The 23,938-nt window shown below is 40.7% G+C and overlaps 3 protein-coding genes across 3 annotated transcripts in view; 1 reads left to right on the forward strand and 2 right to left on the reverse strand.

The window, feature by feature from the left end:
* clec16a (C-type lectin domain containing 16A) overlaps positions 1–5,281 on the reverse strand; it is a 41,004-nt gene extending 35,723 nt beyond the window's left edge. Inside the window, exons 1-5 of the mRNA XM_058048363.1 lie at positions 4,552–5,281; positions 1,834–3,152; positions 1,370–1,498; positions 1,032–1,165; positions 81–229 (exon numbers count right to left, since the gene is read on the reverse strand). Coding sequence (XP_057904346.1) covers positions 81–229; positions 1,032–1,165; positions 1,370–1,498; positions 1,834–1,907 — 486 coding nt within the window. The 5' untranslated portion in view covers positions 1,908–3,152; positions 4,552–5,281. The remainder of the gene's footprint in view (positions 1–80; positions 230–1,031; positions 1,166–1,369; positions 1,499–1,833; positions 3,153–4,551) is intronic.
* dexi (Dexi homolog (mouse)) lies at positions 2,251–5,677 on the forward strand. Its single transcript, XM_058048366.1, has 2 exons — positions 2,251–3,131; positions 4,520–5,677. The coding sequence occupies exon 1, from the start codon at positions 2,786–2,788 to the stop codon at positions 3,053–3,055; it is 270 nt and encodes an 89-aa protein (XP_057904349.1). The 5' UTR covers positions 2,251–2,785; the 3' UTR covers positions 3,056–3,131; positions 4,520–5,677.
* On the reverse strand, positions 3,163–23,754 carry ciita (class II, major histocompatibility complex, transactivator). The gene is made up of 20 exons (XM_058048362.1): positions 21,851–23,754; positions 21,208–21,270; positions 19,632–19,679; positions 18,994–19,056; positions 17,941–18,042; positions 17,466–17,624; positions 16,077–16,127; positions 15,921–15,974; positions 15,627–15,853; positions 13,273–14,513; positions 11,467–11,943; positions 11,219–11,398; positions 11,069–11,140; positions 10,912–10,992; positions 10,535–10,618; positions 8,652–8,735; positions 8,483–8,566; positions 8,323–8,406; positions 5,350–7,412; positions 3,163–4,637 (listed from the first exon to the last, which is right to left on the reverse strand). The coding sequence occupies exons 1-19, from the start codon at positions 21,960–21,962 to the stop codon at positions 7,337–7,339; spliced, it is 3,342 nt and encodes a 1,113-aa protein (XP_057904345.1). The 5' UTR covers positions 21,963–23,754; the 3' UTR covers positions 3,163–4,637; positions 5,350–7,336.
* Positions 23,755–23,938: the final 184 nt, after the last annotated feature.

The following is a 23,938-nucleotide window of genomic DNA, read 5'->3' on the forward strand; positions in this document are numbered from 1 at the left end:
ACCAGTGGGAACAATTGAATCCGATATATCCGAGGTTTACTGTAGTGTGCCTCAAGCCGCGCCGCGTCGCGTCGCCTCACCTCGTTGTAGAAGAAATGCACGGTGTGATTGTTGAGCTTGAGTGACAGCGTCTTGAGGAAGGAGATGTAGTAGGCCATGATCTCCTCATCGGAAAAGTCAAACTTGTGGACGATGATGGAGTTCACGTGGTTGTTTGATAAGAGGTAATCTGCAGAGAGGAGGAGGAGGAGGAGGAGGGGACACCTTTTCACTTTAAAATGTGACCTAGGTGATGGATTCTTTATTTATAAATCTGATATTTTTATAGTTAGAACATAGCAAGCCTGTTTACAACCTCCAAAATACATTTTTATAGACATTATTAGAGACCTCTACACATAAAATAGCACCCCTATAGTCACTTTTCCCCTCATATTACCCAATATAGTTGACATAGTAAAAGAAAATAAGATGTTGGGGATTCAGAGTTGATTCTTAGCTAGGTGTGGGTTACGGCCGCAAACAGTAGCCTATGCTAGGGATTATTGTGTTATAATAAAAGCCTGTTGTCTGGTGCTTGTGTGTCTGATCCAACTCTACTGATACCTATTGTCCCGGGTAGAATACTACATATCATCTTCGCGTCTTTGAATGTGTCTTCTGAATGCCTTATATTTTGATGCTTAAAAATGCTTCTTTTAGGCAAAAAAAAACAGTAAAATGTGCTTAAAAAAGCATTTTTTTTTACATATTACAGGCTGTTGTCAACCACAAAACAGCATGTTTAGTAATTAACATATTTGAACCAGCAGCAACAGAACCAATGTTGTAATAATTGTACAAAAAAGCTGAGCACTTAGGATACTTCAAATTCAGCTACTGCTATCTTGTGAAATTAATTACAAAAAATAAAATTAAAAAAACACTCGATCCAGAGGTTGCCTACAGCAACAGCTGTCAATGCCAATGTTTTCTACTAATTCAATAAAAAACTGATATATAGTGGATGCATACGTATGTCAAAGACTTACACAGAGACGTCTCATGGCTGATGTTCTCAAAGAGTATATTCAGGGTCTGAAGAAGCTGAACACATACATAGCGACCCGACTTCTGTCGCAGGATGTTCAGGAAGAAGGCAAACATGTTCTTCTCCAGGAAGAAGCTGAACACATGACATTGACAAGTTCACCGTCAATATAAAACAGCTTTTGGAGCTCATATGTTGGAATAATGTGCTTGTCTACCAGTGTTATTTGTCCACAACTACAACAATTGTTATGACAAATAACAGTTAACACAAAGAATACTGGAAAACACTCAAAATAACTCCATAATTTCAGATATCAAGTCAATGATGTTGACTTACTCAAACACAGAGCTGTCATTCTGGTCCCCCCAGATGAGGATCTCTGTGATGGAGCGGATAGTCTCCACCAGGAGGTTCCGGTTGTGGTCTGTCACTGTGGTGTTTTTGGTCAAGACATGATACATGTACCTAGAAGGCGATTTCAAAACAATACATTCAAGTAAGGGCAAACCTTGATGCCTTTAGCAAGGAGGTCAAAGTTCATTTCCAGCTCTGTGACAGCTATCAGGGAACTATGTGAGCAAGTCAGCATTGTAAATAATTATACAAATAATCACGCGTCTACGATGGCAAAAAAGAATACAATCAACTAAAGACATCTATGTGACTTCTAAGTGACAGTTTCTTTTTTTAGATGACGATAAATCAGTAAATAATATCTTTCGCTGGTATGTCAGAAGCGTAATATTACAGTTATCGTGTTAGCTAACGTTAGCATATATATTTTTATGCTAGCTACTCACTTTAAATGGTCCAAGGAATGGATATTTTTCGATTTCCCCTGTCCCCCAACCCAGCTCCGTGACCTGCCAAACATGGCTGCGGTTGCAAGGGCGCTGACGCTTTGGCAGGTCTTTTATTTCGCTGATGTTAGTAGCGTCTGCATCTGTCCATTACACCCACTTTTGGTGGGGTAGCTACTTAGCACACAGACGGCTATAGGCTGCGACGAGATGGAATGAAGAATCGTTACGTAATTGCGGCCGCGCGTGTGTGAGATTTCTGGGAGTTGTAGTTTTTCTATGTGAGCGTGTATGCAAAAGTTAACGTGTAAAAACTACACTACGTCCTCTTGTTGTTGACGTATTTAGCACGTGACAAAGAACCGACTGCAATACTGATTGACATCTTACACAACCAATCAGAATACAAGTTGTTGATCAGCGAACCAATCCGCAATCAAAAGCTACGGGCGTCACTTGCTGCGGTCCGCAATGTTTTGATACAGTTGCTAAAAATGTTGAGAACATATGTGTGGTGGTTAAAGAACGAAGACGTGTATTTTTTCTCTGGGGAATACTATTCAAGGTTCGAATGGACACAATACACATAGAATTTCTGTATGTACTTTGTTAATGTTTTTTATTTTTTAATCGATACTCTTTTTAGCTTCGGTTAGTTGCCATGACTTGAATTCCGCTAATAAGCAATGTGAAGCTAAGGTGATATCAATGTGAAGCTAAGGGTAGCTATAGTGATATCATGATATTGTTTATTGGTAGCTATGATCGTGAAGCTTTTATACGCACACGCGTTTTATTGTCTTTACCCGTCGTAAATGTTCACACATCGTAGTATTTATCACTTTTCCGGTCCGGTCGGGACGGACAAAGATGGCTTTGGCAGATACGTGTGCGGATCAATGACAACAGAAGTTGTGCACCGCAGCGCCTGAATCGTGGCTTTGTTTCTCTTATGACACACGCAATTCATGCACAGTTAGATTCAGTGGAATCGCTTTTGGACGAGCACCCCTATATGTTTTATCTGGGCCTATTCTTTGTGAACGTTCTCATCCTCTACTATGCCTTCCTCATGGAGTACATAGTCCTGAATGTGGGGATAGTATTTCTGCCAGAGGATATGGATCAGGCCCTGGTGGACCTAGGGGTTCTGTCTGACCCGGCATCCCTCCCTTACGACACGGACACGGACCTGGATGTGTTTGAGGGATACCTGGACTGATGAGACTGGTGCTGATGAAGGTGATGAGGATGCAGAGGTCGGGGGCCTGCTTGGACCTCCGTTGGAGAGGCAAAAGGTAATTTTTTTTGCAGTTAAACTGAAATAAAATGCAGAATAATTATGTTTTTAAATATTTTTATGCATAAAATAATTGGCTTGGTTTCTTATTTATGTCAGAAAACAATTGTTGTTTTATGCAATATCCTTTAAAGTGGACAAGTCTTTCCATAAAACTTAGTATACAATTAACACTTTCATTTATCGTGGTTAATTAGTTCCAGACTCACAAAACACAATTTGGAGTCGCTAATTAACCTAGCATGTTTTTGGAATGTGGGAGGAAACCGGAGTACCCGGAGAAAACCCACACATGCACGGGAAGAACATGCAAACTCCACACAGAGATGACCGAGGGTGGGGAAAGACAAAATAAGAAGCCAAAAAGTTACCACTTCCACACAAAATAGGAGGAGAACTCATTCATTCATTCATTCATTTTCTACTGCTTATCCTCATGGGGGGTGCTGGAACCTATCCCAGCTGTCTTCGGGCAAGAGGCGGGGTACACCCTGGACTGGTGGCCAGCCAATCACAGGGCACATATAGGCAAACAACCATTCACACTCACATTCATACCTATGGACAATTTGGAGTCGCTAATTAACCTAGCATGTTTTTGGAATGTGGGAGGAAACCGGAGTACCCGGAGAAAACCCACGCATGCACGGGGAGAACATGCAAACTCCACACAGAGATGGCCGAGGGTGGAATTGAACCCTGGTCTCCTAGCTGTGAGGTCTGCACGCTAACCACTCGACCGCCATGCAGACAGTCGTCCATGAGATGACCGAGGGTGGGGAAAGACAAAATAAGACAAAATAAGAAGCCAAAAAGTTACCACTTCCACACAAAATAGGAGAACTCATTCATTCATTTTCTAACGCTTATCCTCACGAGAGTCGTGGAGGGTGCTGGAGCCTATCCCAGCTGTCTTCTTCGGGCGAGAGTCGGGGTACACCCTGGACTGGTGGCCAGCCAATCACAGGGCACATATAGACAAACAACCATTCACACTCACATTCATACCTATGGACAATTTGGAGTCGCTAATTAACCTAGCATGTTTTTGGAATGTGGGAGGAAACCGGAGTACCCGGAAAAAAACCCACGCATGCACGGGGAGAACATGCAAACGCCACACAGAGATGGCCGGGGGTGGAATTGAACTCGGGTCTCCTAGCTGTGAGGCCTGCACGTTAACGTTTATGACCTTCCAAATAGACTTTTTAACATTAGAGCCCTCTAGACATGAAATAGCATCCCTATAGTCACCTTTACACTCCTCCTGGTCTCCTAGCTGTGAGGTCTGCGTGCTAACCACTCGACCACCGTGCCGCCCACATCAATTATGTATTACATGTAATTATTATCACTAACTTTTTTTTTTTTTTTTTTACATGACAGGTTGTCTCGGTTGAAAACAAACCAAAGAGAACCTGTTGGGCTTCCGTCCCTTGAAGAAGACTCATTCTACCAGCACCGGACGCTGCACCGCTGCTTTATGTCCGTCACCCGAGCCGCACTGTGGATTAAAAGCGATTAATCCGGGAGAAGAGAAGCATGTCCATTGCACCATCAGAGCCTAAAAAGCTGTTGAACAGCATCTACAGCACAGCATGCCAATTCATTAGTTCACGCTTTTAATTGCTTCCAATGGAACTTGATTGAACTGGAATGTGTTGCCGGCGCTCACGCTTGGGTGAGAGGTGTGTTACAGTAAATACCTTGTGAGTTTATTCACTTCATAAAGTCAGACATTTTTGCACCGTGTTAAAGTCTGCAGTGTAGCTAACATAAGCTATTTCTGAAAATACAGTTTTACACACAGGAAAATAAATATTACCTTCAAATGAAGCTGAAAGGAGGTACTTGAGTTATGCATACTTTTTAGTATTTTACACATGGAAGAGACTTGAAAAGGACTCATGTTGGCTGTACATTGTTATGTTTTTGGTTCTATGAATTCATACTTTTGAAGCAATAATGAACTGGATTGAAGAAACTGGCTAATAAACAGTTCTGCTTTGCGGGCGAGTGAAATAAAAGCATCTTTCACCGAGACAAAACTTTGTTTTGTAGCTGCAGTATCAAAGAAAAAGCGTGTGGGACGATGGAATGTGTGGAAAACAAAACAGGGAGCAGCCTCGACTTAACTTCTAACCAGTTCCTTGAAACCACGTGTTGTTCATGTGGGTGTCATGCTACATTGTGACCACAAGGGTGTGCTACTGTACCTTTAAAGCGGGGACATCATGGGGTGTTGCACTGAAGAGTAACAGTTGACGTGGACATAATTTTCATAGGAGCCGCTAAGGAGAAGAGAAACCCGTTGCGGAGGAAGTCACAGGTTTTTAATAGAACAAAAAACAGACGAGATTAGTGAAGTGACATAAATATGTTGACAATATACAAAACTGACACACACATAAAACAATACTGTAATACAGTATTGCAGTATTGTAGTGCTTTCAAGTCATTCCTTTGTTATTTCTTGAGTGTCAAACAAGAATAGTGCAAATACTGTATGTGGCCTGCACATACTGTATATATATATATATATATATATATATATATTAGGGTGTTCAGAAAAATAAAAGTTTGTGATATTCGTTGTGCTGAGTTTTGATTCAGCTCTACTACCCGAGAGTATTGCACCGCAGTTTGCAATTTCTCCCGCGACATCCCTATCCCGTGCCTCACCACATCCCGGATCCTGAGGGTGGGCGAAGCGATCGCTTGGCGATTGTGGTGACAGGAATGGGTCTGGAGAAGATTTTGTCCGTCCCCTCCATCCTGGCAGGGACTGGCGTGGCCATGGGAGGAGCAATCCTGAAGGTTTTGGAAGAATGGCCTCAAGTCAAACCTTGGCTGGCGGGACTCTGCTTCGATACGACAGCTGCCAACACAGGCGTTCACGGTGGCGCTTGTGCTGTAGTGGAGCGAGCTCTTGGATCCCGACTCCTCTTCCTGGCATGCCGTCATCACATGGCAGAGTTGGTAATGTCAGCGGTGTTTGACCACTTCTTCTCCTCGTCTGGACCAGACATTCCCATCTTTGGGAGATTCAAAGACTTCTGGGGCAGGCTAGACCAGTCCTCCTACGATGACTCTAACCAGAGGTCCCATCAATGGATATCGGACAGAGCCAACGAGATCGAGCAGTTTGTCCTCAATCACATGGAGAAGGCCGAAACCAGGGACGACTACCTGGAGCTGCTGAACCTGACACTGGCCTACTTGGGGAAGAAGCCCAAGATGGCATTCCGCCGACCTGGAGCCTACCACCGAGCCCGCTGGATGGCAAAGGGGCTTTACTGTCTGAAGATATGCCTCTTCCGACGGCAGCTGAAGGAAGCAGCGAACTTCGCCATCAGCAAGCACCAGGAACAGGCCATCCAGCGGTTGTGTACCTTCCTGGTCTCTGTCTATGTGTGCCACTGGTTCGAGGCTCCCTACGCCGCGGATGCTCCGATCAACGACCTGCTTCTGGTGAAGGAAATCGAAGCCTATGGTCAACTGGTCGACGCTGACGTGGCGGGGAAGGCGATGCAGAAAGTAAAGGGCCACTTATGGTACCTGAGCGAGGATCTCGTTGGTCTTGCCCTGTTCTCCAAGAAGGTGTCGCCGGACGAGAAGAAGGAGATGCTGGAGAACATGGCATCTGTGCCGCCAACAAAGAAGGACCTCCGTCGGGTGAACCTCAACTTGAAGGCTGGTCCAAAAACAGCTGACTTGAAGTTAAGTCTGTTCGTCACACAACGGTCTCAGAACCTATTCTTGAAGTTGATGGTCGACACGCCGGGTAATGGCATTGGCTGCGTGTAATGGTGTCTACCTATGTGTAATGTGAAAATAAAGGCATCGGCTTCTCGCCCCTGTGGCAGCGGACTATAGGAGCTTTCGCCTAGGGGCAGCAAACTGGACTGGGCTCGGCTGGCAGTGCATGCAACTTCGTCCTTCAGTGGGCACCTGGTACTGGTACAATGTTGTTATCACATACCTGGGTATAGTGAGGCACGGGAATGCGTGTGTGAAAAAAGCTGTTATTTTGCTCAGTTAATGGTTTTACGAAATGGAACCGATTCAGCACTTAGCCGCTTCAAATTTCGAAAGAAAAAAAATCACCATATAAGGGCTGAACACCCTAATATATATATATATATTATGAGAAATGTAAGCATGCATAGAGGGTGGTGCATGGACCTGAGCTTCTATAGCGCTTTAATGCCAAAGTATCCTGGGGTCCTGCTGCTTTAGTCTCTCAAATACTCCGTATGGAATGCACTGGTTCCACATCCTAGGATGGGAGGAAAAAAAAACAGCAAGGTGAGGAGAACGAGTGAAAGTTTCAGAGAAATTTTCTGGAAAAATATGATGAAAACTTTGGAGGATGAATCAGACATGGCCTCCTCCATCATTTAAATACTCTTACAAAATTAATATATCAGTGAACAACTTACAAATAAAATAAATACAAAATAATAATAGAAATTGATAATAAATACAACAATCAATTTAAATAGCCATACAGTTTGTACACAATAACGCTATATAAGCTACCTTTACTGTATACTATGCAATAACTGTATACAAAAACTAAATGAAATACCTATATACAAAATATATTATGTAGAAAAATGATGAGGGGGGGCATTTCTTATTATTTTTAGTCATATAAATTGTGCAATGCTTTACCAAATCATTCATTTTCTATGCCGCTTCTCAAAATTTTAATTTAATATATAATATTTTTAAATAAAAAAACAGCTTGAATATAATTATAATAATTTATATTAAATTCTATGCGACTAAAATTATATAATTTTTCCATTTACCAATATCATTGAATAATACTACAAAAATGAGAATATTTTTCTATATATAATATTACAAGAATATTCTTTTTTCTCTTAATATTTTGACTTTTTTCTTTAAAAATTACAGCTTTATTTGTTGTTTCTGTTGCTAAAATTAAAAAAAAAAATCCACATAATGTTACATTTTTCTTATAAAACTGCAACTTTTTTCTATTTATGTATTTAGAATATATATAAAAAAAAACAGGCCAGTCACACTGACTTGCACGTCTTTTTATGCATTTTCTGTAAAGCCATCACAGAACTTGATAGCAATTAGTTTTAGTTTTAGCCGCTAGACAGTACATTCAAAATGGCCGCATTCCTCCGAAACGTGACGTTTTCCCTCACCTTAAAGTCTTCATTTGTTTACAGCTCCTCAGGCTTGCCGCCAAGCGCTCTGCGCCGACATCTGACAGCTTGTTGTACGTCACGCTGTCAGCAAAACACCATTGACATTTCTCACCTGATGAGTCAATATGACTTATGAAAATATGACCACAAATCTTACTCTAGGTCCGTCAATGAAGTCATGTGAGGTAGGACGAGAGATAAGCTGTAGGCTCCTCTGTCGGAAATCACATTGCTATACAGGCTGCGGAGATAAAAGGCAAAGAAAGGGAATTATGATGACATAATGTGTTTATGTTATGTGTGTGTGTGTGTGTGTAATTCCATACATTAAACAGTGCAATTTAGGTAGATCCTTTAGTGTTGTCACCAGTTTCCTCACCCCCTTGTCTCCTATATCATTCTGCGACAGACTAAAAGCACAAAAACACAAAAACACAGTGAAATGTTTTTAGCCCCAGTAGTTGATTAGCATCATGAATTCATTCCAGCAAGTTCGACTCTAACCAAAACGTACGCTAACCAAATAAAGTTTTGCCAAAGGAAATTGTGAATCCAATGACAGTGGTCCCTAGTTTATAGGTAAAAACATTATTAGAGCCCTATAGACATTAAATAACACCCCTATAGTCACCTCAACATTCAGATTATTCATTGTTTACATCACATTGTGCAACTCTTATGCTGCAGGGACTCGAGACGGCCGCAAGCTAGCAAGCTAACCATCCATCCATTTTCCTCCGCTTATCCGGGTCCGGGTCGCTGGGGCAGCAGTCTTAGTAGGGAAGCCCAGACTTCCCGATCCCCGGCCACCAAGGCGTTCCCAGGCCAGCTGTGAGACATAATTCCCTCCAGCGTGTCCTAGGTCTGCCCCCGGGGGCCTTTTCCCCAGCTGGGCATTTTTCCCGGAACACCTCACCAGGGAGGCGTTCGGGAGGCATCCGGACTAGATGCCCGAGCCACCTCAACTGAAAGCTAACCAGTTAGCCTCAAATTTCTTTTTAGCCCCAGTAGTTGATTAGCATCATGAATTTATTCCAGCAAGTTCGACTCTAACCAAAACGTATGCTAACCAAATCAAGTTTCCCCAAAGGAAATTGTGAATCCAATGAAAGTGTTCCGGTACAGTGGTCCCTCGTTTATAGGTTAAAACACTATTAGAGCTCTTTAGACATTAAATAACACCCCTATAGTCACCTCAACATTCAGATTATTCATTGTTTACATCACATTGTGCAACACTTATGCTGCAGGGACTCGAGACGGCCGCAAGCTAGCAAGCTAACCATCCATCCATTTTCCTCCGCTTATCCGGGTCCGGGTCACGGGGGCAGCAGTCTTAGTAGGGAAGCCCAGACTTCCCGATCCCCGGCCACCAAGGCGTTCCCAGGCCAGCTGTGAGACATAATTCCCTCCAGCGTGTCCTAGGTCTGCCCCCGGGGGCCTTTTCCCCGGCTGGGCATTTTTCCCGGAACACCTCACCAGGGAGGCGTTCGGGAGGCATCCGGACTAGATGCCCGAGCCACCTCAACTGCAAGCTAACCAGTTAGCCTCAAATTTATTTTAGCCCCAGTAGTTGATTAGCATCATGAATTTATTCCAGCAAGTTCGACTCTAACCAAAACGTATGCTAACCAAATCAAGTTTTCCCAAAGGAAATTGTGAATCCAATGAAAGTGTTCCGGTACATTGGTCCCTCGTTTATAGGTTAAAACACTATTAGAGCTCTTTAGACATTAAATAACACCCCTATAGTCACCTCAACATTCAGATTATTCATTGTTTACATCACATTGTGCAACACTTATGCTGCAGGGACTCGAGACGGCCGCAAGCTAGCAAGCTAACCATCCATCCATTTTCCTCCGCTTATCCGGGTCCGGGTCGCGGGGGTAGCAGTCTTAGTAGGGAAGCCCAGACTTCCCGATCCCCGGCCAGCTCCACCGGGAGGACACCAAGGCGTTCCCAGACATAATCCCTCCAGCGTGTCCTAGGTCTGCCCCCGGGGGCATTTTTCCCGGAACACCTCACCAGGGAGGCGTTCGGGAGGCATCCGGACTAGATGCCCGAGCCACCTCAACTGCAAGCTAACCAGTTAGCCTCAAGTTTCTTTCTTCTAAACTGAATATGAACACAATATCATGTCTGATATGCCGTGGTTGACTTCACGGCGCGGTTAGCTAATGTCACGTAAGCGTTGAGGTTAACTCACTTGAGTATCTCGAGAAAGGAGAGGGAGGCAAACGTATCGGCCAGCTGCTCAGCTCCTTGGTCTCCAATCTTGTTGCCCTCCAAACTGAAAGAAAGCGACATCAACGTTCGTTTTTTTGCACTAAGACAAAACCAGACGTGGATTGACAAAGTTGTATGACATCTTCATTAGCGGTGTAGTGTATCAACGGTAACTTACCCACCCCAAAATTTTTCCGTGAGTGGAGTACCAGTGAGGAAAAACATAGTTCCGGTGAGTTGGTGCGGTGACTGAAGTAAAGAGGAACGCGGAACTCCGCTTACGGAACAAAGTAGGTGGGGGTAAGTTACCGTTGATACACTACACCGCTCATACAACAAGTTGAAGCTGAGTATTACTCTAGGTGCTGGAGATCACGTAAATCCGGTAGAAACTCCCAAAGCTTGGGGACCGCCAGGGGCCAAAGTTCTGGACCAAGACTAGAAAAAAATAAGAAGATACCGGTTCAATGTTTACTTGGTAGTTTTCAGGTCCACAGTTGCCAAAACCACTCACTCAAACTCTAGTTTCCGTAGTCCCTTGATGGCTGGAACTCCCTGGTCCAGGATGGGGTCAGAGTCTTTGAGACTAAAAAAGGTAAGAGAATTGTGAATTCCCGGTTCGGGTTCCAGGGTGTACGGAATGGATCCATGTGTGGTCAGTCACCAGTTCGAGAGCCTCCTGTGTAAGTGGATGTTCACAAGTTTTGCCAAGTGGTCTACTTGGCACACTTGCATGACTTTCAGTGGGTGGATCTGGAATTTGGTGACCATGTCTTTCAGGAGCCCCCTTTCGCGGTTCTGCTCTAACTGCTCCCATAGGGCGATGACATCAGCGATGCAGGCCCTAAACAAAAACACACAAGTTTGGATGACTTGGGAATACCAGGAAGAAAGGATCGTACCAACCAATACCTGTATGTGCTGCAGATGCCAAGACTCACTAGAGACCTGAGTCCTGAGATCCGTATCCCAGTGTCCTGCAGATCTAAAGAAAAAGGTCCGGCCTTTTCAAGAATCTTCTGCACAACAAAGACGTCCGGTGGGGTGAGTGGAACGCTGTGAAATGTGAGTTCTTCAGGTTCTTTTACCAATTGTTCACTACTCCTGTTTCCGTGTGTGAATCCAGACTCAAAAAGATAGTGGCACGCCTCCAGGGCCTGTCCTGGGGCCAGGGCGGCAAGAGAAAGCCTCTTGAGATGGTTGGTGACAAAATCCCGCTTTTTGGGTTGGATGTCCAGATGAAGCCGGTGATGCTGCGTTCTGTGAAGGAACATGATGCCGACCACGAATCGTTGAGTTAGCTCTTGCGATTCTATTTGGAGACGCCGACGTCCCTTCGGACTCGTCTGGAAGGGGAGGTTCCGGATGAAGTGATTGAATTCGAAATTTCTGTGGAAAAGAGAAATGTCGGTTCACTCAGAGAAGATAAACCGAGGAGGGAACCGAGATACACGGACTCGGCATGGATTGCAACTCCGGGGCTGGGAGTGAGTTCAAGTATCTTGAGGTCTTAGGTGATGGAAGGTGGTCACCTATGGTCATGATTGAAATAACGGGTCTGCGGATACAGCTAGTATATGTCTTAAGAACAACAACTTGACAAAAAATAAAAATAAATCAATAAATAAAAATTAATAAAATTAAGTATAAAAAAAAATCTAAATTAAATAAAATTAAAATAAATTAAAATTATATTAAGAAAGCAGGAAGTGAAGCAGTTGATGTTTATATATATCACTATATTGACACTTACTATGGTACACATTATGTCATTGTATGGTCATATCACCTTGTACTTTGGGACGTGACAAAAAAAATAAATAAATAAAAATTAATAAAATTAAAAAAAAAAATCAAAATTAAATAAAATTAAAATAAATCAAAATTATATCAAGAAAGCAGGAAATGAAGCAGTTGATGTTTGCTAAATACAAGGATGAAGAGTCTTGAACTATACGTATATCACTATATTGACACATACTATGGTACCCATTATGTCATTGGATGGTCATATCACCTCGTACTTCGGTACGTGACAAAAAAATAAAAAAATATTAAAATTAAGTAAAAAGAAATGTATTTAAAAAAATTAAAATAAATTAAAATTATATTGTGAAAGCAGGATGTGAACAAAAACAAATAAAAAATAAAATAAAATTAAGTTAAAAAATTATTAATTAAATAAAATTAAAATAAATTAAAAATATATTAGGAAAGCAGGAAGTGAACAAATGTAACAGTTACTGATTGTAAAAGTACCAGATGAAGGGGTAGGATTTAATAAGCTTTGCTTCTTCCTACTCCTTTTGGACATGTGGAACTGTGAACTGATTATGGGATGGCACTCAATTGTAATCTGATGCATGTTCAAATGAAATTCAACCATTAAATTAAGTTTAAAAAAATTAAATAAAATTAAAATAAATCAAAATTATATTAGGAAAGCAGGAAGTGAACAAATGTAACAGTTACTGATTGTAAAAGTTCCAGATGGAGGGGTAGGATTTAATAAGCTTTGCTTCTTCCTACTCCTTTTGGACATGTGGAACTGGGAACTGATTATGGGATGGCACTCAATTGTAATCTGATGCATGTTCAAATGAAATTAAACCATTACCATTACCGGTGGAACTGGAATAGGGACCCAGAACCAAGACCTTGCCCCCAGCACCCAGACCTTGATAAGCGTAAGAAAATGCATGGATAAAGAAGTCTTACCTTGAAAGCGACATATGGACTCCTGCTAGGTAACACTGTAGGAAAGGGTTGGCCCAAAACAAGATGTTGTCGTTCGAATCCTTGTTTTCCGTGTCCACACTTTCGGGATTTTTCCTTTGTTTTGCGTCTTCTCCTTCGACGACTCTTCCCGTTTCATGACTTGAGTGGGCTGGTCTTGTTGTCACTTGGTAAGCAAGAAAAAGTCCCCACTTGAGTCCGAAAGTCTTTAGTTGTGAACGTAAATTGACTTCTGTCGGGAGGATTGAAGAGCTGGCCTTGACTCCTTGGTAGGCCAAAAAACTCAACTCCGAAAGCATGTCTCGTTCCTCCAGTCCAACACTTTTCCGCTTCACTGGTTTTTTGCACTGTTTTTTCTTCATTGTTCTTTTTCTTTTTCTCACCTCTGCTCCGTTTGGGACTTGAATCGGGTCTTCGTCTGACGATTGTCTTTGATCGTTGGCTTGGGTACACGAACCCCAGTTGTCGCTTTGAACTTTGATACAAAGCACTTGATGGCAGAGCTCTGTTAAAGTTCTCGGAAGGTCCTCAGAACTGTTTGAGTGTTCCAAAACCAAACACACCAGTCGACAGAGTCCGGGATTCCAACAAAGTTCACGGAGGTAGCTAGAGTCTTCTAAGCACTTGCTAGCATATTTTCGAACATTAGGTGTAGAAAAATACTTGAGGAAATAATCCTGGATGTAATTTACATTGGTGAAGCCGCTAATCTCCAAAAGACTATCCAATCGTTGCACGACTTGCGAGGCGGTGCCTCGTGGTCTGGCACAGAGCAGAAGGGTGCATCCTTTGAGAGCGGTTCTTTGCAGGATCACGGAGAACAGTTGGCTAACCGTGCAGGACACGCCTTTACTTTCTTTCTCCAATACAGCGTAGTCCTTTTCCGGGCCTTGAAAAAGAACATCGTAATCCCGAAGTTCATCGAATCCATCAAAAATGATGAGTACGCGTTTAGGGGATGCGAGGATTTGAGTGTACACTTCCTTAGCCTCGATGCCGGAAGGCACAAAGGAGAAAAGGTTGAGAAGAAGCGTTTGAAGACTGTAGGACGGTTCCGTTAAAGTGGTAGCTTTGCCGTTTAGTAAAAATAGAAAGTCAAATTGCGGTAAGCGGTCCCTCGACCAATCGTGGCATAGCTTTCTGATCAGGGTGGTTTTTCCCATGCCTGCATTGCCGAGCAACAGAATGTATCGCTTGGGTTCTCCATTGGAGTTCTCAAATATCTATTAAGAAGACACAAAAAATATTGCACTTGAAGTATTCTGCTGGCAGGACACAACATAAGTACTTGCCATTCGCAACATTTTTTATTTTATTTTATTGCGTTGTTTCTTGTTTTTAATATTTTAATATCTATTTTACTATTTTATTTCTTAAATGATCTTTTAACATTTAACATAGTTGAACAAAAAAAATCTGCAGTAAAATGAATGAATGAACCTTATAAATGTGTTTTTTTACCATTATTAGAGCTCTCTAGACATGATGTAGCACCCCTATAGTCACTTATGCACTCCTATAATGCATTATTTATGACATTCTCTGGCTTTTAACTCTGAGTGAGTCGTATGGTCCTGTGTCTTTTAGATCTTAGTTTTTATTGTAATTGTTTTTTTTATTTTTTATACTTTCATTGCGTCGCTTCTTGTTTTTAATATTTTAATATCTATTTTAATATTTTATTTCTTAAATGATCTTTTAACATTTAACATAATTGAACAAGAAAAATCTGCAGTAATTTTAGATTGAAAAAAATAAATAAAAATATTAAAAGAAAAAGTTGCAATCAAATGAATAAAAGAATAACACAGCAATTTTATGGAGAAAAATAACGTTGAGAATGTGAGTGTGAATGGTTGTTTGTCTATATGTGCCCTGTGATTGGCTGGCCACCAGTCCAGGGTGTACCCCTCCGTTAGAAAATAAGCGTTAGAAAATGAATGAATGAATGAACCTTCTAAATGTGTTTTTTTAACATTAGAGCTCTCTAGACATGATGTAGCACCCCTATAGTCACTTATACACTCCTATAATTCATTATTTATGACATTCTCTGGCTTTTAACTCTGAGTGAGTCGTATGGTCCTGTGTCTTTTAGATCTTAGTTTTTATTGTAATTGTTTTTTTATTTTTTATACTTTTATTGCGTTGTTTCTTGTTTTTAATATTTTAATATCTAGTTTACTATTTTATTTCTTAAATGATCTTTTAGTTTTGGATTATTACTTTTTAATTTTTACTAGTCTGTGCAGCACTTTGGAAACTCTGTTTATAAAATGTGCTATATAAATAAAGTGGATTGAATTGGATTGTCCTTTAAAGCCGTCAAAAGTTACCTGGTTCAATGTCAGCACTCTGTTTTGCCGATCAATATCTCCCGTGGCATCCATTTGTTTGCTAATGCACGTGCTGCTTTTGTTTTTCCTTTTCTGTGAGTGGAAGATCTCCCGTCGGATCAGTTGAGCGTCCACGTAATGAGACGTCAAACTTAGCCCCGGCTCCATCTCCTCACAGGTTTGATTCACGAGGGCTTTGGCGGACTCAATGTACTTCTTCACGCTCTCTGAGGATGACACGGAAACGCTGATCGGTCTTTGTTTTTCCTCGTGTTTCCGATCATTTGAACTCACGTGGAATGTTTATCATGTTGGGAGACTGTTCAACTCTGTTATTAGGAGCCATCTCTGAAATGTAAGCATAGTGTTTATTATAAGATGTGCATAAAATTGATTCAGTTAGAGTACGTTTTGGTTTTAGTTAACAATGGCGACAGTAATTTTACCCACCTTGGGAGACGGGTGGCTGCTTCTGTTGACATGGCGGTTGTGAAGGAGGCACTGCAGCCGCATGGGATCATAAGATTCATAGGAACAAAGGAAAAAACATAAGAAAACGCGGCTTAGCAGTGAGGTCAGACATGCTAATCACATAAAAAATATGCGATAAAAATTCCCTTTTTAATGCCATATTTGCGTATGCACAATAGCCAAGCCATAGAAATACAAAGTTTATGTCGGCACATTCTAAAAATATACATAATTGAACAAGAAAAATCTGCAGTAATTTTAGATTTTAAAATATATATATATATATATTAAAAAAAAGTTGCAATCAAATGAGTAAAAATTTTAATTTCATGAGATTTTATGGGGAAAAATAACATTGAGAATGTGAGTGTGAATGGTTGTTTGTCTATATCTGCCCTGTGATTGGCTGGCCACCAGTCCAGGGTGTACCCCGCCTCTCGCCCGAAGACAGCTGGGATAGGCTCCAGCACCCCCTGCGACCCTCGTGAGGATAAGCGGTAGAAAATGAATGAATGAATGAACCTTCTAAATGTGTTTTTGTAACATTATTAGAGCTCTCTAGACATGATGTAGCACCTCTATAGTCACTTATACACTCCTATAATTCATTATTTATGACATTACACAACTCTTTTGCTGGAGACCTGAGTTCAATTCCACTCTCGGCCATCTCTGTGTGGAGTTTGCATGTTCTCCCCGTGCATGCGTGGGTTTTCTCCGGGTACTCCGGTTTTCCTCCCACATTCCAAAAACATGCTAGGTTAATTAGCGACTCCAAATTGTCCATAGGTATGAATGTGAGTGTGAATGGTTGTTTGTCTATATGTGCCCTGTGATTGGCTGGCCACCAGTCCAGGGTGTACCCCGCCTCTCGCCCGAAGACTGCTGGGGTAGGCTCCAGCACCCCCGCGACCCTCATGATGATAAGCGCTAGAAAATGAATGAATGAATGAACCTTCTAAATGTGTTTTTTTTAACATTATTAGAGCTCTCTAAACATGATGTAGCACCCCTATAGTCACTTATACACTCCTATAATTCATTATTTATGACATTACACAACTCTTTTGTTGTCTATATGTGCCCTGTGATTGGCTGGCGACCAGTCCAGGGTGTACCCCGCCTCTCGCCCTGAAGAAGACAGCTGGGATAGGCTCCAGCACCCCCCGCAGAAAGCGGGTAGAAAATGAATGAATGAATGAAAATAACGTTGAATAAAGTTGAATTATTTAAACAAGTTGTCATTATTGGAAACTTACGTTGGAGAAAAAGTACTAATACAAGTAATATGATATTATTTATGAAAAATGTTTAAATATTTGGAAAATAAGGACAAAAAACATTGGAAAAAAAGACTCACAAACTCACCTAATATGTACGTGGGAGCAGCAGAGTGGATAAGCTGATAAGCTGTAGTGTTTGGGAATGTGATACATGCGAGCGAGGGATTGAGAGGAAAGATATTCCTTTGAGGCGTGGAAAGAAGTCTTGGGTCTCCCGGACTCTGCACCAATCCCGTGTCAGCGCCTGGAAAAGTCACATGTCATTTTTTATGAACCCTGGGTCGTAACATAAGAGTCTCTAAAAGTGTCCATCGTGTCAGAAACAGAGGGGTCTGAAAACTGGCTAAATAGCTGTTCCCTCTTGGTACATCTTCTTATTCCCTGGCAGAATAAGAAGACGTAGCACATCCATTATGTGTGCTGCTTTTGATGGTGAAATTGGTGAGAAAATAGAAATATTGAATATGGATAATACCAATATCAAGTTGTTAGAACTTGTTAAAAATAGGCATGTCTTTTCCAGACCAGCAGACTCGTTTGTTTAAGGAAGTCGGTGTTACCTCTCTGTCTTTTTTGGCCATTTTTCCTTGCGGTTGGTTTGATTTTTTCCCCCTCATAGTTGCCGTCAGGCTTGGGTAGCTCAGCTGGTATAGGAGTGGCACCTGTACGTAGAAAGAGGGGGGGGGGTGTAAATCAGGGGTGTCAGAGACGCTCAGTTCACGAGACGAGACGATTCCACCCTCGGTCATCTCTGTGTGGAGTTTGCATGTTCTCCCCGTGCATGCGTGGGTTTTCTCCGGGTACTCCGGTTTCCTCCCACATTCCAAAAACATGCTAGGTTAATTAGCGACTCCAAATTGTCCATAGGTATGAATGTGAGTGTGAATGGTTGTTTGTCTATATGTGCCCTGTGATTGGCTGGCCACCAGTCCAGGGTGTACCCCGCCTCTCTCGCCCGAAGAAGACAGCTGGGATAGGCTCCAGCACCCCCGCGACCCTCGTGAGGATAAGTGGTCGAAAATGAATAAATGAATGAATGAATGAACGAGTTCTCCTATTTTGTGTGGAAGTGGTAACTTTTTGGCTTCTTATTTTGTCTTTCCCCACCCTCGGTCATCTCTGTGTGGAGTTTGCATGTTCTCCCCGTGCATGCGTGGGTTTTCTTTGGGTACTCCGGTTTCCTCCCAAATTCCAAAAACATGCTAGGTTAATTAGCGACTCCAAATTGTCCATAGGTATGAATGTGAGTTTGAATGGTTGTTTGTCTATATGTGCCCTGTGATTGGCTGGCATACCAGTCCAGGGTGTACCCCGCCTCTCTCGCCCGAAGAAGACAGCCGGGATAGGCTCCAGCACCCGCTTGTGAGGATAAGCGGTAGAAAATGAATGAATGAATGCTCCGCTACACTCTTCCACACTCTTGTGTGTATGCTAGCGGCCCAGCCTCCACCCACCAAGACAAAGAGACTGTATGACTGAAAAAAAAGGTCTCATCCTATTCATGCCGTTGTTCTATGGAACAAACCTGCCAAGGTGCTGAAACCAATGCACAGAGTGAACTCTCATCCTGACTGTTTGTTACTTTTTTTATATAGTAAAGGGGAGTTACTTACTGAAGTTGTTGACCTCTTCGTCCAAATTCAGCAGGTGATCATCACCAAAGAGGCTGCCTGTGTCTGGTAGAGCATAATAAAGCAGATCACCAGTGTGTTTATGCATCATGTGGCATCTTGGGAAACCTAATAATTTATTCATAATCATCTAAAACCCATCAATACTCGACATGACTATGAAACCAGGTATACTTCAGGTGTTCACTTTACTCGGCCTCTGCCAAGAACTGATGCATTAAAGAGGACTACAATGTACAGAGCAGTAACATAAGATAAAAGTAAAAAGTAAGATTAAAAAATAAATTAAGAGAAGCAGTATTGAAATTCTCAGTGTGTAAATTGAAAGAATTTTTGTTGGTTTCAGTAATTTTAAGAGTTGTATTCCATTACATCTCAGAGCATTTTTGTTTAGATTTAGTTCTATTGAATTGTAATGACTGTTTTTATTGTTATATGTTTGAAGTTTGAAATTTAATTTTTTTGGACCCCAGGAAGAATAGTCTTCACCGCAGTGAGGACTAATGGGGATCTGTAATAAACAATAAACAACAATGGAATATAGCACCTTTTTCTGCTTCTGTTCATGTTTTAATATTCTACGACGTGTGTGTGTGTGTGTGGTGTTGGTAGCAACCTACCGACTGTTGTCTCCAGGTATTTGTCATTCATGTACTCCGACAAATCCTCTGAAATGAGAATCAAGAAAAAAGATTTGGACCTCTGTGGTGGACTATGTAAAACTATAACAACTGATGGGAGGGTCCATGCAGCTGTCAAATGATGATTAATCACACTTTTTGAAGAAAAATATCACGAAAAATGGAGGTTCTAAGTGGAGCTTCAAACTGCGTGTATATATTTCCATGAATTATATGCTAGGACTACGTTAAAAAGCCATAGCATTTCAGTATGTGGAATCAAACTATTGAATGGATTGAGTAAGGACCTCAAACAATGCACAACGATGAGCCAATTCAAGAAACAATACAAGCAGTTGATGTTTGCTAAATACAAGGATGAAGAGTCTTGAACCAGTCATGATGTGCTATATATATCACTATATTGACAATTACTATGGTACACATTATGTCATTGGATGCTCATATCACCTCGTACTTTGGTATGTGACAAAAAAATAAAAAAAAGAATAAAATTAAGTAAAAAGAAATGTATTAAATAAAATTAAAATAAATGAAAATTATATTGGGAAAGTAGGAAGTGAACAAAAAAAATACTAAAATTAAGTAAAAAATATTAATTAAATAAAATTCAAATAAATTAAAATTATATTATTAATATATATTATATTATATTTCCGTTGATGAGACAATAGCCACCGCAGGAAGTACTACACCAAAAAAACAGCAACAATGCTCCATGCTAACATGTGTGAGTCTGTATTATGTACTATATACAGTATGTTACTCTGTTATTACATTTACTATATTGAGTAGTAGGGGCGTAAAATGCGACTATAGGGGTGTTATTTCATGCATAGAGGGCTCTAATAATTATATAAATATTTTATAAAATATATAATAATAATATATTTATTCATTATTTTTTTATGTTTTTATATATTTATAATGTATAATAATATAATAATATATTTATTATTATATAAAATATAATAATTAAAAAAACATATTGAGAAGGTCATAAACAGATTTTTATACACAGGGGTGTCCACATTTTTTCTAGTAAGGACTGCATACTGAAAATAAAAAAATCAATATTTCAGCATATTCTATTTCAGCATTCTATTTCACGAGGTACATGATTTAAAAAAAAACACAAAAAAAAACAAAAAACTGTATTATGGAAAGCAGGAAGTGAACAAATGTAACAGTTACTGATTGTAAAAGTACCAGATGGAGGGCTAGGATTTAATAAGCTTTGCTTCTTCCTATTCCTTTTGGACATGTGGAACTGTGAACTGATTATGGGATGGCACTCAATTGTAATCTGATGCATGTTCAAATGAAATAAAATCATTACCATTACCACTTTAACCTTAAGAGAGATGATACATTTTGTATCTGAGACCCAAAAACGGGTACATACTTGCCCCCCCCGAGTCAGCTGGGATAGTCTCCAGCTGACTCAAGACCCTCATGAAGACAAACCGTAAGGAATACAGTCGGATGAATGTTTTTTATAAATTGAACCTTTGACAGTGAATATGTACACAAATAATGTACGCAAAGTAGAAACCTGGTAAATATCCGTAGTCGTCACCGAAAAAGGGATCCCGATCCGTTTCCTGCATCCTGGAACCTGTCGAGAAAGCATGCGGCTTTAATTTTATTTACTCCAATACTGTCTGATATGCAGTTTGCTTCGTAAGTGCTATGATTTTCCAGAGAAGCTTAACATTTGCAATGTTTTTCAAGTGGCACATTAGTAAAAGAGGCATACATGAATGAAAACTACTTTCACAGTCACAGTTGGAAGAAGAGCTTCTCGGTTCCAGCATGACTTGAATGACTTTGGTGTTGAAGAACGTGAGACCTAGACCTCAACTCCACTAACAAAAGCACAAAATTACATCATTTTTCTTTTTTTTTTCTTTTAGCTCCTGCAAGTTTAATGGCTCGGTTGTATCCATATATTGTATTTTTACATAGTAGTTTTGGCAGCGTCATAATAACTTTTCTTGTCATATATAGAATGAAAAAGGAGCAGTGTGACTTACATTAAATATAGTTAAAGATCCATTCATATTAGCTGATTAAAGAATTTTAAATAAGGGTCACAAGTGCGCTGGAACAGTACTACAGTACAATCCACTTGCACTACTTCGATAGATAAGAACCATCACACGCCCGATCCCAAGCAGCATCAAAACAAAACTTACCGGGCAGGCTCGGTTCTCGGTTCTCCAAACGTACCGTACCGCAATTGCTATTTTTATCTAATGTCTTCCACAAAAAAAAAACAAATTCTCGACAAAGCATGTCCTGCCTCATGTCCTTGCACAACCTGCTTCTATGCCATGAGGCCGGGGACAACAATAACACTTTTACTTTCTGTTTTGGTTTAGAAATGAAAGTAGCTCTGTTTTATTTCTGGACAAAAAAAAAGAAAGAGAGCAACCATTTTAAAGAAATATCTTTTCAAAAAGAACAAAGAATAAAATGAGTGAACCTTGGGACTAGTCTGTGTCCAGCTTGGGGAGCCATTAACAGTCATTGCTATAAACATCTGGCAACACATTCGAGTACAACACACTGTGATCATGTCCAAAGAGGTATCAATGGGGTATGGGATTTAAGCTTTAATTGACAGCTTGTTCCTGATAACCTACTTTATGTCATTTTTTTCTTTTTTGTCTTGTTTACATTAGAAAAAGAAAGCAAGGGAGGAGTTTAGGGAGAGACTACAAATAAATTAACTCGATCTGATGTGTTGGCAGAAACTTCATTTTAAGGTGTGGCGCCTTTGGGGGGGAAACTTGAGGTGGAAAGTACCGACCGATGCACCACCGGTTGAATAAACGCCTACTGACGTTTTTTTTTTTTTCCAACAGAAATTTGCACTGCATGCATGATTAAAATGCAAAAACATTATTCATGTGAATAAGTTCCCTGGTGTAAAGCTCCTCAAAGTTCACTCAAGCATTTAATTTAGCTTATTTTGGGTATTCTCCCCAACAAAACGCTTACCTCTTCAGGGTCACGGGTGCGATGAAGCCGATCCCGGCTGACTTTGGATGAGAGGCGGGCGTGCAACCTGCGCTGGTCGTCGGTCAATGGCAGCATACAAAAAGACAACCAACCATCCACATTCACATCTCCAAACATTACATGCATGCAAACTCCACAAAAGCTGTAGCGATTAATCAGATTAATTAAACACACAGGATTGTGTCCACAAGAACGAGATGGCACTTTTAAAAAAAAGAAAAGTACAATGAAAAAAAATTTAATTTCTACTACAATCAACTGTACTGCACTCTGTGTGTATGCTCGCAGCCCCGCCTCCGCCCATTACGCTGTTCTACGGAACAAATGTGTCAAAGTGCTGAAACCAAATGCACAGAGTGAACTCTCTTCCTGCCTGTTTGGAGGCAAGAGACGAGGAAAACAGACACGCACGCACATGGCTATGCATAAAGGCAGGCTGAATTAATTAATCAATTAATCTACACCTTTCCAAAAGGATGCATGTTAAGATGTTGCAAAGCATTATCTGTTTGGGTTTGGTTCATTTTGATTTGATTCCGTCTAGGCCAGGGGTGGGCAAACTACGGCGTGGGGGCCACATGCGGCCCACCAAGCGTTTGAATCCGGCCCGCTAGTTGCTTTCTAAGTATTTCAACTTTGAACATACAAACTGGCAACCTGACTTGTAAGTCGGATGTCTTATTTAGTAAAAAAAAAAACAAAAAAAAAAAAACAAAAAAAAATGTAAAATTAAATAACATATTTTGATGGGGTCTGGTGTTTAAAGTGCTCCTTTAAATAGCTGATAGAACACTTTTATAGATAAAATTTGACAAAGAAATCAAGGAAAATTATAAGCATAAAATAGAGTGTGTGTGTGTGTGTGTGTTAAATATGGCCCCCCAGGACAATTTTATTAACTCAATGCGGCCCGCGATTCAAAATATTTACCCACCCCGGGTCTCGGGTCTAACGAATAATTCAGTTAATCCATACAACTTTTTGATTAATCCACTAAGAAAATAATCGTACAGCTGTATACTCCATACAGAGAGGTCCAAGGTCGGGATTTGAAGAGGACAATGCGAGCCACATGTTGGGGCGTATTTCAATTAAAAAAGTGTATTGAGTAATTTAACCTAATGTTTTTATGTGTTATAATCGGTCAATTATCATTTTATTTATTTATTCTATAATTGTGTTAAAAATGCTTCCCATCCATTGTCTTATTTGACAATGGTAACAATGGTAATAGTGATTGAAAAGAAGGAACTAAGACA

The sequence above is a fragment of the Doryrhamphus excisus genome, chromosome 15 (genome assembly GCF_030265055.1).
Source record: "Doryrhamphus excisus isolate RoL2022-K1 chromosome 15, RoL_Dexc_1.0, whole genome shotgun sequence".
Taxonomy (NCBI): domain Eukaryota; kingdom Metazoa; phylum Chordata; class Actinopteri; order Syngnathiformes; family Syngnathidae; genus Doryrhamphus; species Doryrhamphus excisus.